Genomic DNA, 17,667 nt, shown 5'->3' with positions numbered 1-17,667 from the left:
GATTCCACTAACACCCTTAACTCTGCCCCCTGTCCCTCGCCACATGTACTGTAGCTATAGGAGCATGATAAGTATTCCAATTACTTTTTAAATGGTTGTAATTATTAAAAATAAGTAATACAGTCCATGCATGTTAGTTCCCTTTTCTGCTCTGTGTAGAATATCTAAGGGCATATACCGAATTGCAGAATGAGGTTTTCAGCTAGTGTTTGTGGAGTGGATCTGGGCAAAATGGTTACCTGCTTGTATGTAGATAGTGGGGTTTCTGACCCATACTGAATGAGAGAGTAGGTTAAGCATAGCAGTGTTTCTCTCCTGAGAGGATGGTCAGGAAGGGTTGGGCCTTGTGGCTTATCGCTGAACAGGTTGTGGTCCAGGAAATCAAGGTGTTGTTGGAGCCCTGGCGGGCAGAAGTGCAGCTGTGGAGGGCAGTTGTGGGGACTGGAGAATTGGGGATTTTTCCTAAAAATGTGTCCTACTGTGAACTTTTTAAGGGGTGAAAAACAATTCTAAATATACTTTGCAGTTGGTTTACATTTTAAAGGCTGTCTCTGCAAGGGAAAAAGGCTAGAGATTTACTACTTTAAAAATGCAAGTTTAGTTCTTCACCTAGTGAAGAACTTTGTGGAAGTTTTTAAACTCCAAGGAGTTTAAAAGGAGAACAAAAATTGAATAACTCAAAAAGTTAACCCACTAAACTTCACGAATAGACAGCAGGCTCCCTGAGGAGAACAGGAGAAATCAAGTGTGGAGATTCTGGGTCAAGCCATTTTATTTTATTTATTTTTCTAACATAGAAGTTGGCAAAAAATAATAGTGAACTTTCAGTGCAAACCTCTGATCTTTTTCAAAGTGCTAGATCTGGCAGAAACATCACCCATTCAAGAAATTAAAGAAAAACATGGTGTATTTTACTCACCCCTCGCCCATTTCCTTGTGTTCAAATTCCTCAGAAATAGGCCATGTTTAAAACTCAAGCTTGCAATGGACTTAGGCACTGATACTACAAAAGCTCCACCCATGTGCTCAACATTAAACATATGAGTAGTCCCACTGACTTTAATAGGGCTTCCTAGATTTGTAAATCTTGTGCATAAGGTTTTGCAGAATTGAGGCTCATGTCAGGACAAGCACCTTTGACGTGTATAACAAAATATGGTTGAGAAGCAACATATGCTATTTTGTAGTAAAATGTTAACTGTACAAATGGGCAGAACTCCAGATAGGCTAAGTATCTGGTGCGCTGTAAAGAGAAAGAAACACTTCTGCTGTTATTTAGGCTATGAATTCAAATGACATTTATTTCAATGGCTGAACCTACAGCCATGTAAGAACATTCAAATATATTTGAATCACACATTCAGATAAACAAGTCTGTTCAACTGAATGTGAGCTCAGTCACAGACCTCATTTAAAAGAAGTGCAAGGGCAAAAAACTCTGTTACTGTAATGGTTGGAATGACAAGGCCAGATCCTCAGCTAGTGTAAATCAGGATACATCCATTGAAGTCAATGGAGTGCTGTTGAGTTACGCCAGCTGAGGATTTGGCCTGAAGTTTGTAAATGCATAGAAGACAGATAATCCAAAGCTAGGTTTCATACCACAACCGTAAATTAGCCACATTGCACATACATATTAAGGTGTAAAAGTTAACACAATATAAAGGGAGACAAATGTACAAAGACGCAGAGTTACAGTAGCTATGGAAGCCTTAACATTCAAATTCCTTGACTTTTGTGCATTTCAAAATATTAACCATAACCACATCGAGCAAGGTGTTTTGCATCTCCTCTGTTGTGCTTCTTTAGACGTAGTATTGGGCAAAGGTCACATCCAGAAAAATCATTGTAATAGACGAGCTAATTATTGCTGCATTCGCCTCTCGGGGAAGGGGCCTCTCACTGTTAGTAGTGCTCTCTGATGAGACATTAAACATGGAGCCCTTTTGCCCAGCTGTGATGTGCAAATTAAATATCTCATGGCACCTTTTGAAAAAAGGAAATAACCCTGGTGTCCTGGCAAACATTCCCTCCCTAGGAGGCTCAGTGAATAGACAATAAACCCTTTACTGCTCCATATGACTAGAGCATTCAGTGAGCTGTAAATCTGTGCAAGGAACTGAGCCAGCATTTAAAGGGTGAATAGTTGCTAAGCGAATAATTAAGAGAAATGAAGGATAACAAAGGGCATGAACCAAATTGGGGGAAGTGCAATCAAAGCACTGACCCCGGGGAAATGTGTGAAAGAGACATTGAAATATCATGTGTAGACATCCGCAAAGGCATTAACACTTACTAGTATTAATAATTATTATTGCTGTGCAGCTATCAAACCATGTTCCATTCAAACAGCATTTTAAATTGGCACATAGGGTTGTTTGCTCAGCAGGAGTGGGGTTTCCAGGCATCATCTCTAGACACATTGATACCTTTCACCTCCTGATTAGCAGCAATTTCACCCATATAATAAACACTACAAATTTGCAACAAATAAATAATTGAAAAAACCCTGCTTGCATTCGAAATCTGCTCTTTCAAAGAGCTGGTTCAGGGAACCAGACAATTTCTATGAACCTGTCTGATGGAGCTGGGTACTTATCCCAACAGCATTAGAATGAGACAGATCAACTAACATTTTCCAAAGTGGACTAGTGACTTTGGGTGCCCATCTTGAAGTACTATAAATAGGCCTGATTTTCAGGACATTCTGAGCTCTCACCCTCTGACAGGCCACTCCAGGGTATTTCAGGTTGGGCACCCAAAACTTGGGGCACCCAGACTCACAAGACACTTATGAAAATTTGATCCTGAATTTCTGGTGAGAGTCCAGAATGCCTGGTGGGAGGGAAATGAGACTCTGGCCCAGTCTAATAGTGAACATCGCAAAGTTGGATGATAGTTAATACAGCTGTTAAAGGATCTACGTGACACAAAAGGAGAGGCAAAATCTCTCCAAATGTGTGATCTGGGAGAATGGAAGACAGGAAAACGTTGAGGTCACAGTGTTCAGTGGGCACATGTGCCAGTCTGAGGTGTCAGATTGGGAAAGTCTCCTGCAATAGTCAGTCCACATCTGCCATTTGGTCTTCACTTCCTACGAGTCTTGTGTGATGGTCTTTTCTGTACTGCGGCAGGGCACTCAGATACAGCCAAAGAGGTCCTCAGTAGCCACTGCAAAGCTGGAGAGCATTTTCCCCAGCTCTGTTCTGTAACCTCTTCACAGCTCGCTGGGGATGACACCTACCCTTTTTCAAGGTGAACATCATTTCCTAGCAGCAGGAGGGCAGCTGTCCTAGTTGTCTTTTGCATCCAGCTAAAAATAGAAAGAATGTTCATGGCTCGTCAACGTGATTCACATGTTCCAGTGTTCATCAGCTCAGCTGGTGACACTCAGGCCAAAAGCCCAGGGTGATATGAGAGAGCGTACATGCCACAATTAACTGGATTTGCTTCATTGAGTTACAGCAGCACAACCATGACATGAAGGGCTGTGCACTCTCGTGTTACCCTCAGATGGCTTACCATGAAAAAAACCCTGACAAATGACTAATCAGCCTTTCAGTAGATGATCCATAATCTGACAGTGAAAAATGAAACAGCAGTGTTAATATGGGGTCTGGGATCTCCATACTACATTATGCCCTCTCACAGCACTTTGTTTAAAAATACAGGGCCAAATTCTCTTCTGGTGCAAATGGGCAAAACTGTACTAACACCAACGGAGCTGCACCCATTTATACCAGCAGAGTTTGATCCATGGAGTTAAATGCTCCACTAGACTAAAATAAAATACTACTACTAATGGTCCCTAATTAATGTTAGTGTAAAATAAAATAATAGCTTGCTTTTTTATAATCTCTCTTATGAAGATCTCAAAGGACCACCTGCATCAATGGGACTTCTCAGAGGACCGAGGGTTTGCAGGATTAGGCGCTTAGCATTTCATTACTACCAGACTAGACAAATGCTTTTACTCCTGTTAGTAATAGGGATGACTGCACAACCTCATTATTTCATACAAATGACTGGGAGAGCCATTGCAAATGAACTGATTCTGTAAATCAGCAAATAAGAGAACAACCCCATGAAAAGGCAAAGAGAATGTTATTTATTTTGGCAATTATAGGTTAATTTTATTTATGGTAACACTTCAGAAGGAATCAATACAATTACAGAGCCAGATCCTCTGCTGGCACAAAGCTGCTTAGCTCTGCTGCCTCTCCATTGAAATCAAGAGAGTGATGTCAGTTCACACCAGCTGAGGATCTGACCCACCGTGAATATTCTGTAAAATGAATGAAGTTTAATACTGAGACTTCACGACAGCCTCTGCTCTGAAAACTGAGAGGAGGAAAAAAGCCACCACTTTTTTGTGTTTATAATGTGCACAGATTAGTTTGGCAAATGTCAGTATTTCTCTTGGCATGGGGAGTGATACTGGTAACATTTCAGTCCTTCAGAATCTCTATGGAACTTTTGCAGTCTGCACCCTGGAGTTTGTGTTATCCTGGACTTGGGGTCTGATCAAAAGTCTGTTGAAGTCAATGGGAGTCTTTGCATTGATTTCACTAGGCTTTGGATCAGACTTGTGATGATTTGCCTTTTAAATGCACCTAACCCTTTCTGTTTTTTGTATGCTTCTTAGCTGCACAGCTGTTGTCTCTGGTAAACTGATCCCTGTCTTAGGCAAGTCTCCATCACCCTCTTCACTTCTTTAGGGGTTGAAAAGTCTATCTGGACATGCATCAGTAAATAAACAGAACAGACTTCCCTTAAAACAGCTTGTACTTTTTAAATATCCACATCATTCTAGATCAGGATGACCCAGATATTCAGTTAAATACTGTTAAACTATTCCATCATTAGGGAACTATACTCCACAGTCTTGGTCTTCTCTTTGCTTGGTTGAGACAAGTATGATGTTGGCTGAAAATGTACTTAACAACTCTGGCTACTTCCTTATCTCTTGATATAAATCCTCTGCGTTCGTTGCTAAATGCCCTAGTGGTTCTTTTATCCTTTGGAATGTACTCTCCCTTCTTCCCTCCCTCCCTCGGATTGTAGACATGAAGATGGCTTCTGTGTGACTTTCTGGTCCCCACAATTCCTATTACCTGTTGGCACTGCAATATTTTTTGACACAAAGAATGAGGAGGTTGAGGGAGGCCTCCATGAGCCTTTCATACCTTTTCGGTTTCCCTCCGGATTAGCTCCTGCATCTCCTCCTTCCAGCCCATCAGCTCCACAAACTTCTCCACCCCACTGATCACATCTCCCAGCAGGGCCACATCATTGTACTGTGGCTGGTACGCAAATGGTCCCACCAGGTCTCGATTGATCAGCACACGAGGAATAGAGCTGCGGACTGCATCTGCCAGACTGGCAAAGGGCTGCACCTAAAAAAATCCCCCCACAAGGAGCAAAGAAACAGAGAGCTTCATCCCAGGAGTGGCAGTCAGCAGGGGAGTCCAAACCCCCACAAAATGAATTCACTGCACTCCACAAACTGAACCTCAGGGATCAAAATGCAGGGTCTCAGAAGGCCCCAAACCTCGCAGCCTGTCTCTTCCATATTACACAGACCCTCTTTTAATAACAAAGTTTACACTGCATCTCATAACCTGGGCAAACTGGCTGAGAGTAATATCCCAGACAAAAGCTATTATCTACTGTACCCCTGCTGGCACATCACTGAATTGGCAGAGGGCATCTCTACAGCAGAGTCCTCCCCAGTTATTACTGTTGCCTCCTCAAGTATCCACAAAACTCATCTCTTCCATCCCCCCATTCTTACCCTGAGCTCCATGGACCTTGCCTAGCTCTCTTCTGTTTCCATATACCCCACCCCCCCAAGTCTGAGTACTCCGCTCCTCACCCTATGTCCTCAAATTCCTCTCTTCATTTTCCTGATCCCTGAATCTCCCCCTCTCCATTTCCCCCAACACCCTGTTCAATTTTGCATTATTTCCCCAAGTCCCAAAGTGCTGAATCCCTGTAGCCCTCTCATGATCTATGTCACAGACCTCGAGGGAGGTTCCAATGATAAAGAGCACATCTGCCATGGGGAAATCTGTCACGTGCAGGAAGAACCGGTGTGGGAGCTCCTCTCCAAAGAACACAATGTCAGGTTTGATGAGTCCAGTGCAGACTGGGCAATGGGGGATTTTGTCTGCCATCACATCTCCCTGAAACAAGAAAACCCATCAGCAGCCACATGCTTTACCAGGCAGCATGGCAACTCCACCATCACATCTTCCATCCATCCCACAACCACACATGGGTTTGCCATCATATCACATCGCAACAAAACAAAATTTGTCCTGGAACAGGAACCTTGTCTCTTGGCCATGAGGACAAGGTAACTGGCTTGCAGGCCCCCTTCGAATTTGCTTCTGTTGTCTCTGTGTTGATGCCTTCGCAATTGCCACTCACCCTAAAGTCCTCACCCGGGTAGGATCTCCGACAGGTGGTACATGTGGCAGTGGTGAAGGTGCCATGAGCTTCTACCAACTTATCAAGAGGGATCCCAGCAACTTGAACACAAGATGGAGAGAAGATCAACTCAGTACAAGGAAATTGAACCTACTGGCCCTAAATTCATCTGATGTTTCAACAGCCCTACTCTCATATTCCACCCCACCTTGTTTTTCTCTGCATTCCATCAAGGAGAGACAGGAAGGGGACACTCACCTCTTTCTAGCCCGTCGATGTTCTGAGTGTACAGACGCAGAAGGAGGCCCTTGTCATGCAGGAGTCGCAAGAAGTAATGGGAATAGTTGGGCCTGTAATTGCCAGGGTACAACTCCTTGGCCAAAGTGAAAAAGGGCTTAGGATTGTGGAAGAAGTAGGCAATTTCAAAGATGGCTTCTGGATAGGGAATGTTGTACTGCTGAAGGTTACTGTATAGGCCACTCCCAGGAGACCTGCAGAGGGGACAAAGGGGGCCTATCAGTCAACTAATGCCACAGGAAAACAAACCCAGCACAGATGTTCTAAAGACATCTACCCGTACAGTGTGACATATGACACCTCTCAGAGAGAGAATGACCAGATTCTTGAGCCCTATCTGGTTGCTTTCTGCAGCTGAGGCAGGGCAAAGGAGCCTTAAGTGGGCAGCTGAGGATTTCCCTTGCATGTAAGAGGAACCCCTCAGGCAGAGGTGAAAGTAAGCTGGTACGGGCCGGTATGGAGGACCGGTAAGAAAAGGAGACTGAGGGAGGGAGGGAGAGAGAAGCCTGCTCCCTGCATAAGAATAGTTTAGACTCAGCTGTTCCCTGATGGTTCAGCCCCCAGAGCTAGATTTCTGGCATCCTTGTTAATTTCACTCACAGTAGCTGTGGGGACTGGGAGGGTGTGTTTGACCATGACAGGGGCAGTCCTTTTCTGCCCCTGGGATAAGGGGATCTTGTCTCCAATACTAATATACACAACAAATACAAGCATTTGGCTGCACAGCTTAAATCCAGAGCTAATAAAAGCAGGTGGAAGGGGAAAACTCACTGTCACATTGGTTTCTCATCTCCTCCCTCCCCCTCCTCCAGCCAGGCTGCAGACAAGGCTCTGCATTCCTCCCCCCCACCCCAGCAGGGGTTCTCCTCTAGGCTCTAGCTTGCAGTAGGGACACTGGCTGAGATGCCTGCTGCTGCTGCCTACAAAAGAACAGTTTAAACTCAGCTGTTCCCTGTGCAGTTCAGCCTGCAGGGTTAGAAGCCAGTTTCTGGCATCCTTGTTAATTTCACTCCCAGTTGTTGTTGGGTGTGTGTGACCATGGCAGGGGCAGTTCTTTTCTGCCCCCGGGATGAGAGGATCTCCTAAACACAATCAAAATCAGGAACCATTTCCAAGTTCAAATCTATCCCATTCCCTCCCCAGCAGAGGATCATGGTTGTGATGGCCAAAGTGCTTGCAGATCCTCTTTGAAATGTTACTGATTAAAAAAAAAAACAACACAAAAAACATGGAGAACATGGTGGAAAGATGTGTCATGATGATTAGAGTTTATTTTGGGCAATGCAATTTTGCTAAAGCAACTAAAGATTCACAGGGAACGCAAATAGCCCCCATAGACAAAACAACAAAGGGATTGGAGGGGAAAACTGAATATTCAGGGAAATTATTGTGTTTCCTTTGAAAGAAATAGTAGTTTTCATTCCAATCCACCCTCTTTATATATTGATTTAAACACCTGAAATGTCCTTAGGACATTGGGTGCAATCTCAAATCTGTTTTGTCCTGGCTGCAGAGTGCAGAGGCTGAAATTGACAAAACTTTCTCTAAATATCTTGTCTATTTCATGAAGGCTATTCCAGTTGTCCTTCATTCACCCCAACTCCCTCACCCCCACCCCCTCCCCCCCCCCCTCCCTGGCTGGCTGTGGTTTTTGCCTTGGTTATTTACTCCTTGGCAGACCCAGCCCAGCGGCACCTGCTGGCACTCTGCAGGCAGCAGCCCACAGGGGCCGGTTGCTGGGGTTGCTGCTGGTCGGTGGCAGGCTGCAGCTGCATTGTTTGTGACACATTCATACACATACACATACATACAGTATGTATTACTATCCCGTGGGGAGGGCGCTGGTGCCCTTTTGAGGGGTGGGGGGACAGGGGAGACAGTATTTCTGCTGCTCCAGAGGTGAAAGTAAGCCGGTCCGGTCCAGTCCAGCGTACCAGCAAGAGCCAGTACACCGTGCTGGACCGCATCGACTTCCACGGCAGGGATTGAAAGGGCTCTGGGCTGCCCATGGCTGCGGGCAGCCCAGAGCCCTTTAAATCCCAGCTGCAGCTGAGATTTAAAGGGCTCAGAGCTCCCCACGGCTGCGGGCAGCCCAGAGCCCTTTAAATCCCAGCCATAGCTCTGGCGGCTGGGCTGGGGCCAGGATTTAAAGGGCTCGGGGCTTCCCTCAGTGGCAGGAGCTCTGGGCCCTTTAAATCCCTGCCCCAGCCCCACAAAGCTCGGGGTTCCCCCTGGCGGCTGGAGCACTGGGCCCTTTAATTTGCCCCTGAGCCCCATCTGCAGCTGGGAGCCCCTGGTTGATTTAAAGGCTCTGGGTCTCCCAGCCATAGCTGGTTCCCCAGGGCCTTTAAATCTTGAGATGCCACGCCCCCCTCAGGACTCCGGCAGTATCGGTAAGTTCTGTAAGTTACTTTCACCCCTTCCCTCAGGTGACGTCAAACTGGCATCGCTGGCTCTACACCACCCAACTCCAGACCCCCTGATGTATGAGGCATGTTCAGGATCTGCTGAGGATGGGAAGGGCCACAGCAAGTACACATGGGCGCCAACTTATATGGGCTCTTGGAGCTAAAGCCCCAGGAATATTCATAATCAGGGGCTCTGCTCCACCAATATTTGGAGCTAGATTTTTCCCCCTCCCCGGAGCTTCCCTGCCTGAATGTAAAGAGAGCGCACAGCGCATCTCTCTCTCCTTTGCTGCTGCTGCCATAGCCTAAGGGCTGCAGCATTAGCATAAGAGGAATGCTAACCACTGCTGAAGCACTCAGGAGTGGGAGGGGAGTGGAGGGGGCCTCCCCTCTCCTGCCCCTACCTGGAGGAGACACAAACGGGCCAGGAGACAGACATCATTCACCTTAGCAGCTGCTGGGGCTTCCATGAGTGTTTGACCCTATGATTTTTTATTAGGTTTGAGTGTTTGACCCTATGATTCCCCCCCTGCCCCAGCCCCAGTCCCAGCCCCTACTCCTACCCCCAGTGAGGCACAGCAGGCTGCACAGGGGAGGCAGGAAGCCACATGTGAAGGCAATGCCCCCTCCCCCAGCACCCACCAACCCACCCGCCACAGGAGGGATGGGAGAGGGAGGCTTCCTAGACCTGAGCAGCTGGGGCTTGGGTGAATTTTATGACACCCTACTCCCCCGTCCCATAGCCAGCCACCACCCTGCCTACCCCACTTCTGCCCCATGCTGGGCAAGGGGCAGCCCCATCCACAGTGAAGTTATGGTGAGGGGCAGCAACATGGAAGGCCACCTGTGCCCCCCCCCTCCCAGTACCCATCATAGGGGAGGGGAGTGAGCTTTCTGGACCTGAGAGGGGCTCTAGGAGCATGTGCAGAGTGTGTGTGCCGTGGGGGGCAGGAGGGGTCCCTCCCCTGGAGCTTGCTGCTGCCTGTGGTGGTGATGGGGAGTCCTCTCTGGCCCTAGCCCTGGGGCAGCCTGTCTGCACCCCAAGTTCCTCATCCTCAGCCCTGCCTCACCCCAAAGCCTGCACCCCCAGCACCGAGCACGCTCCTGCACTGTGAACCCCTCATCCCCAGCCCCACCCCAGAACCCTCACCTGAGGGGAAAAACATGCAACTTAAATTTGGTGGTCAGTTTGGAGTATCATTGTATTTAGCACAATATTTGCTTATTTTACACCCTTCAAAGTATGTAACTGGTCGTATACAGGTGTTTTCTCTGAATACTGTCTGTGTGCCTCAGTTTCCCCAATGCATTTCTTAAGGCTCTAGATGGTGGGATAAGGGGGTGTGATTGTTGTAAAGCCCTAGAGGACCAGTGTGATGCTGTCTGCACAGAGAATGGCTGATACCCTGTCTCCAGGCAACTGATGGTCTGGGCCACTCTCCTGCAAGGTGCCAACTGAAGGTGTTGGAGAACAAAGAGATCAGGTGGCCTCCTAATGCTTGGAAAAGAGACAAAGGCCAGAGGAGGGACTGTCAGTGCCTGTGCAGACTTCCGGGAAGCGCATGGTGTGGAAGGGGATGCTGGGATGCTTTGGAACAACTCCATACAAAGCCAGTCAGGACTCTGGGGGAGCCTCCTCTCTGAGCATACTGTCTCCAGGGCAAGAAGCTTACACCTTCCTGGGTCTGACCTCGGAGCATTCAGCATGCCCTTCCACACTGTGCACTTTCCGCAGCGAGTCTGCCCAGGCAGGTCCTGGGGCAACCAGAGGTCCCTGCACCCCAACTCCGCAGTCAGATGTGACTCTCAGCCAGACAGTAAAACAGAAGGTTTATTAGATGACAGGGATACAGTCTAAAACAGAGCTTGTAAGTACAGAAAACAGGACCCCTCAGTCAGGTCCATCTTGGGGGGTGGGGAGCCCAGACCCAAGTTCTGGGCCTCTCCCGATTTCCCCAGCCAGCTCCAAACTGACACTCCCTCATCTGGCCTTCGTGTCTCTTCCGGACAAGGAGGCCACCTGATCTCTTTGTCCCCAACACCGTCAGTTGGCACTTTGCAGGGGAAACTGAGGCACCCACACAGTATTCAGAGAAAACATTAAGAACATTCCCACTTTGTCACAACAGGTGCAACAAAATTTAATACCGTATATTAGGTATTAATAGGCAAGTGCTGCTTCTGACTTTCCACTTTTAATTGACCCTTGTAATCTTGTGGTGCTGACGCATTGTAGCTTCATTTTATATCAGCTTACAGGGTGAGAGCGGGGGGGGGGGGGACCACCATTTTGGGCCCCACCAAAAATTATACGAACCTGCCGCCTATGCAAGTACACTGTGATCCTGGGCTGAGGGAGTGGCCCCTGTTTCAACTCTAGCTTACGCCATGGCCAGACTGACTCCTGGACAGCCCCAGAACTGGGGAAGTGCAGAGGCAAAATCAAGCAATAAGCATAACTCAACTGGGCCTGAGGATCTGGATCAAGGTGTCATATAGCTTCTGAGCTGCTGAAGGGAGCACTCATCTTAACTGTGGCATTGTCCAAGCTGGCCAGGGAAAGAGAAGCAGCAGACATGGCATGCCACAAACTAGCACTAATGAGAGGGTTGTGGTGATAGCTGGAGCTAGGATCAGTACCCCCAGTACTAGTGAGAGGGAGAGGAATGGTAAGTGGCAGCCCCCTAATATTACCTAAGTTTTGAATATCATCAATTCAAGCTCTGGCTTGGCTCCAATAAGCATCTGTGAGAGGGGTGAGGTGTTACCTAAAATCTGGGATGCCGCTGGGTGTACTGATCCCAGCTCCAGCCATCACCACCATCCGGTGACACTCCTTCTTCTGAATTAATTCTGCCACGTCCTGCAGGGTGAGCTTCCGGTTCCCACTGCCATCTCCTCCTCTGCCGATCCCAAAGATGCCCATAGCAGCAGTGGATAAGGAGACCGGTCTGACCCCCTGGATCCTTCTAGGAGCAGAAAGGAAACGCAGCAGGTAACAAAAGGACTCAAGCTGCTCAAATGGAGAAAAATATCCCAAATGTTTCCTAGGAAGCCAGGAGCTGATCTTTCAATTGTAGGTTCATGTGCTATTGTTTGGTAATTGAGGGGAGAAAACATAGTAGCAGTTAGTATGAAGCCCCCAGGAGCACAATATATTCCTTTGCACTTACAGCCCCTTTCATACCAGGATATCAAAGCACTTAAAATACATCTATTATCTATTGTTTTATTGTGCTAGCACCCAGGCCTGGACCATGACCCCATTGTGCTAGGTGCTGTACAAACGCAGAACAAAACGTCAGTCTTTACCCCAAAGATGTTTTCAATCTAAATAAGACATTAAGCATCACAGCTCCACCACGTGTGTATTTGGGTGGATTATGGACAACACACTGGGGTTAAGGGAGCTTTGAATCTCCAAATTAGTATATGATTCCCCAATGTTAATGCACACGGGAGCCCCTTTTGCATCCTGGCTGGCAATAAGAAAGCACTTGGGATTGTGTTTCCGGGCTACTCCGACAGGGCTGCCCAGTTTAAGGACTGAAGAAACCTCAGCCCTCCCTAAATCCCATCCAGGATCCCTCCTTTAGTAGAGTCCATGTGCAGATGGCAGATACCTAATTGAATCACTGCTCAGCCTTAAGTGTGGAAGAAGAAATGAGAATCTACAATCCATCACATGAGAAGAATATTGCCCCAAACAACCTAAGCAATGTTTGCTCACCCAGGGTGTGACATTGCACTCCATATGATTTTATGAAAATATGCTAATGAGTGTAAATATAATGTAACTGGAATATGCTTCATGCAAAAAGTCTCTTGTATCATTACAAAGCTTATAATCTACCGAGTGTGCTCATCCTATTTGTATGAATGTATCATTCTTGTATCTGAAACTAAAATATGAAATATAACTCTGAGGTCCTATTGTAATTATGCAACGTGTGGGCCATTAATGCTGGTTTGGAATCTTGATGGCTCCCATTAACCAAGAAAATTGACTGTGGATAGCTCTGTTTACTTGCAAGCCTTCCTGTGAGTCAGGCCAGGAAGAATGAAGGCTTGGGGTCTCACAGAACATGAGACCATGTCACCTGGTACTGGAATCCATCTTAACCCTGGTGCTTTTCCATTTAGAAGGAGGGGTGGGGACCCAGAGAGACAAAAGATTCCCGCCTTGTGCCAAAGCTATAAAAAGGGATGAAACAGACCAAAGGGGGCTGCAGTCATAAAAAGTCCCCTAGCTACCACCTGAGCTGGAACAAGGGCTGTACCAAGGGAAAGGATTGGGCCCTGACTAGGAAGGAGTCCAGTCTGTGAAAAAAGCTTATTGGAACATCTCTGAGGGTGAGATTTCATCTGTAACCAGTTTCTAAATGTATTAGTCTTAGCCTTGTGTGTTTTGCTTTATTTTGCTTGATAACTTACTTTATTCTGTCTGTTATTACTTGGAACCACTTAAATCCTACTTTTTATACTTAATAAAATCACCTTTGCTTATTATTGAACACAGAGTTAGTGACTAATACCTGGGGGAGCAAACAGCTGTGCCTATCTCTCTATCAGTGTTATAGAGAGCAGACAGTTTATGAGTTTACCCTGTATAATCTTTATATAGAGTAAAACAGATTTATTTGGGGTTTGGATCCCATTGGGAGCTGGGTGTCTGAGTGTTAGAGACAGGAGCACTTCTTAAGCTGTTTTCAGCTAAGTCTGCAGCTTTTGGGGGACATGGTTCAGACCTGGGTTTGTGTTTGCAGCAGGCTAGCATGTCTGGCTCAACAAGACAGGGTTCTGAAGTCCCAAGCTGGCAGGGAAAATGGGCTCAGAGATAGTCTCAGCACATCAGGTGGCAGTCCCAAGAGGGTTTCTGTGACCCAACCCGTCACACAGGGCACTGACTCTGATCAGGGCAAAATCCAGACAAGAAAGCAGAGCCCAGAGGTTCTTGATGACTCCTAGTGGTGGTGATTATTAGGTCACAGAATCACTGAATCTGGCCTCCAAGGGTTGCAGCACAAGACTAAATGTCCCATCTCTAGCAGTGGCCAATATTTCTCTTCAAAGTCTCTCTGCTGTTTGATCCACTTGCAGAGTTCCCAGGGCAGCAGATACTGCACCAGCGTAGCTCACAGAGACACAGAGCCTGTGCATTTAGATGGTAAACACTGTTCTTAGCTCCAAGCTCTCAGCATTCTTTACAGTATCTGGTGAATTTAATTATAACAGCCTCATCTCCTCCTTCCTGGGGGTGGGTATTTCTGAGACAGTGAGAGAGTCTGATGAGTCCATAAGATAACAGAGCCCTGGTTTGTGGAGAATTATCAGGATTGTGCTTGAGAGTGACAGGGACCAGCACGAAATGAGAAAACAGCCATACCTCACTCCACAGGCAATTGCCATCTCTCCAAGGCATTCCAGAGGCTCCCTCTGCAGGGAAGTTCCACTTGTGGGGATGAAGCCAGATCCCAAGGAAGCTAAGGGAAGATTTCTGCCCCCCATGGAGCCAACGGACCTCCTAGGATGATTTCTCTGACTGCATATCCAGAGATTCCTCCAGGCTGAAACAAAAGATAACAGCCTGGACCAGCTGACAACAGTCCCTTAGAAAGGCAGGGCCAGGGGTGACCGATTTAAAGGAATCTATCCAGAGTTATGGAAAGAACATGCATTTACCAGGAATTATGGCATTATGAGTGACATCCCTCTTACATGCAGTGTAGCTGTAGCCATGTTGGTTTCAGGATATTAGAGAGAGATGGTGGGTGAAATGATATCAACTTTTGTTGGTGAAAGAGACCTGAAGACAAGCTCAATGTAGCTCAGAAGCTTGTCTCTTTCTCCAACAGAAGTTGGTCCAGTAAAAGATATTACCTCCCCTACCTTGTCTCTCTATCACTCTTACATCTCATTTAAAAGAGGGCACCTCCAAATCCACAGAGCTTCCTAACACCACACTTGGTACAAGCAAAGCCGGTAGCTTGGCATGCCATGCAAACTCAGCGCCTGGCTCTATCACTGAAAAGCCTGAGACCAGGCAGGTATGGCTACAGATGTAACATACACTCTGCCATACACAGTATGGCACTGACATTGATCTCCCACAAACGGCCAGCAAGCTCCCCTCCCCACGTGCTACAAGCTCATTTACTGTACTTTGCTCTCCCCAGTCCCCTCTGAACTCTGCTGCCCAAGCCACTCCACTCTCCCCGTCACCTCTGAATTTTACCAGCCAACTTACCCTGCCGTTCCCCTCCCTCTGAACTGAAGTCTTCCCAAATCCGCCTGCCCCCGCTCCCTCCGATCATTTTCACCCTCTCCCCCCACCTCCCTCGAATATGCTGCTTACCCGTGAATCCCTGAAGACTCGTAGCAGGAAACACATTTCTAGCAGCCGCGACTCTGAACCGTAACCCCAGGCTCATGCCCCTGCCCCTGCCCTGTAGCAGAAAGTGGAGACTTGTGCGACGTGGATGAGAACGAGTGAGGTTGCTGTGGCTGCTTCCCTGCTTTTCCCTTTACACACCCCGACGACTAAGTGACAGTCTAGCTGCAGGGAGCTTGGCACGGGGCGGTCACTCTCTCCTGCATCCCCCTGGGACTCGCTGCACTAGTGACCTGGACTAGGCTGGAGAAGGGGGATCTACGGCACGAAGCAAAGCACCAGCCTGTTTGCTTAAGGTGATCCTGAGCCAGGCAGAACAGCTGAAAGAATTTACCACAATGTCCATAATAGAAGAGCCCACAGCAGTTCACACTAGAATAACCATAGCATGTAATTTTATAGTTGCTGTCACTCATACAAACTGTGTCTAGAGGGATCATACACCTAACCACTGAAATGGAGTAGAGCACAGCAGCCTTCATTTCTAGCTATACTATACAACAGTGTCTTTAGGTCAAGGAATGATTATGATTTTATTGCGAGTCTCGGGATATTTGAGCAGTTCCAGCTGCTGGAGACAAGTGATGAGGTGAAAATTCAGCTTTTTTTCTAAAGTACATTTCTAGTCCTCATGGTAGTGGAGAAAGGCTTGAAAATCTGACCTGAGAACATCCTAAAAGCCCCAAAAGCAGAAGGCAACGAAAAAGAAACCAAAATGGTTTGTTTTCAATCTCATGATTTTGGGGGCCCAGTTCATGATTTTCAAACATGTGCAGTTGGCAATACTGAATATAGGTCCTGCAAGAGGTGCTATCCTGGATGGGAAAGTGTCCCGGACATTGTAATTAACACCAAATCTTTCAAAATGTGCCATGGATCTTTCATAACCATGCGTGCTCTGAACCGTGTTATCTAATCTAAGAGGTGACATCTCCAGCAATTCAGTGTCCTCATACTGTAGCATTGGGCACTGTTCCTATCATTCAGATATCACTGTCACCATTCCTAATTTAGGCCTGAAATTAGGCAGCAAATTGATCCATTTATCAGTGCCCCAAAAGCTCCCCTTGCATTGGTTCCTATCCATTTTATCATCTACCGAAATTACTCAGAGATCCCCACCTGCAATTCTCCTGCTGAGCCATTATTTTCCCACTGTAAACCTCTGTATTTGATTCTCTCTCCCCATGTGAAATTGCTGAACCTCATTTTACTGATTTTATGCCATTTAAAAAATTTATTTAGCTCTTACTCTATTTTAATTCTGTCATACAACAGTATTTGCTGTGCTTTCAAGCATCTTTGTATTTGTCCACTGCTGCCATTAGTGTACTCTCTCCTCCATCCATCGAGTTGTTAATAAATGCACTAGGATTTCCTTCTTTTTAGAAAGGAAGGGACAGAGGCCAAATCAACTAACTGTCTCTGTGTGGTCACCTCCCCCAAAGTTGGGGAAATGTAGAATTTCAAGTAAAAACACTATAATTTGTTTACTTTAGTATGACTTTCAACTATCTTCATGGTAATGGTTGGCCTTCAGAGCAGGGTGTCCATTGGGCAGGGAAAGAAGATGAGAATGGGGTACTTTAGTGAAATGCTTAAAGTGGTCTGAAAAAAGTGGGGCTCTATCATTATCTGGAAGCAGCAGTTTTGGTAAGACAGCGTGTAAAGGGCCACCCTCAAAAGCTCAGCTTTATTTTTTTTTAGGGGGGCAGGTCTGTGACCCTATGTGACCGCCTTCAGGGACTTTTGAGAAACATTGCCACCCTAAACAGAATCAGTTACACTTTTTGGGGAAGGGGGGTAGGAGACCTTCACTGCTGAATGCAGTAACATGTGTTTAGCAGGGGCAGGAGGGAGTCCCGAGAGCCACAAAGCTGTGTCCATGACATGGTCCCGGCTGAGCTAGAGGTCTCTGAAACGTCATGGCGCTGAGACACAGCATCCCCACGCCATGGCGCTTCGATGCACCACGCTGGACAGACTGGCCACGAGTTAGTGTTGGCCAAGGGCGCTTGGTGCAAGGCGCTGCCATGGCAGCACGTGGAGGAGCAGCTGTGATGGTGCTGGGAGGGCAGATGGGCTGCTAGAGATGGAAACACCCATCCCGTAGGCTTGGGCTGCCGGGGCTGCGGGGGT

At 47.0% G+C, this 17,667-nt stretch overlaps 1 protein-coding gene across 2 annotated transcripts; it reads right to left on the bottom strand.

Moving 5' to 3' along the window:
- Window positions 1-766: 766 nt before the first annotated feature.
- SIRT3 (sirtuin 3) lies at window positions 767-17,626 on the bottom strand. Of its 2 annotated transcripts, none has more exons than XM_045013779.1 (8): window positions 16,781-17,626; window positions 14,524-14,704; window positions 11,906-12,106; window positions 6,691-6,923; window positions 6,433-6,533; window positions 6,024-6,185; window positions 5,187-5,396; window positions 767-3,313 (listed from the first exon to the last, which is right to left on the bottom strand). In XM_045013779.1, the coding sequence occupies exons 2-8, from the start codon at window positions 14,643-14,645 to the stop codon at window positions 3,293-3,295; spliced, it is 1,050 nt and encodes a 349-aa protein (XP_044869714.1). In that variant the 5' UTR covers window positions 14,646-14,704; window positions 16,781-17,626; the 3' UTR covers window positions 767-3,292. The 2 variants fall into 2 exon arrangements, with proteins under 2 accessions (XP_044869714.1, XP_044869713.1); XM_045013778.1 differs by lacking the exon at window positions 16,781-17,626 and adding an exon at window positions 15,493-15,862.
- Window positions 17,627-17,667: the final 41 nt, after the last annotated feature.

The sequence above is a fragment of the Mauremys mutica genome, chromosome 4 (genome assembly GCF_020497125.1).
Source record: "Mauremys mutica isolate MM-2020 ecotype Southern chromosome 4, ASM2049712v1, whole genome shotgun sequence".
NCBI classification, from domain to species: Eukaryota; Metazoa; Chordata; order Testudines; family Geoemydidae; genus Mauremys; species Mauremys mutica.
The sequence above is the reverse complement of the archived record's forward strand: the minus strand, read 5'-3'. Positions and strand labels throughout refer to the sequence as shown.

Excerpts from the sequence above, each read along its gene's own strand:
- SIRT3 (XM_045013778.1), bottom strand. The coding sequence starts at position 15,568 with ATGAGCCTGGGGTTACGGTTCAGAGTCGCGGCTGCTAGAAATGTGTTT. Across the intron at positions 12,107-14,523 it reads GCAATTGCCTGTGGAGTGAG|AAGGATCCAGGGGGTCAGAC; the intron begins GTATGGCTGTTT and ends TTCTGCTCCTAG. Across the intron at positions 3,314-5,186 it reads TCCGGAGGGAAACCGAAAAG|CTGGATGCAAAAGACAACTA; the intron begins GTATGAAAGGCT and ends TTCTATTTTTAG.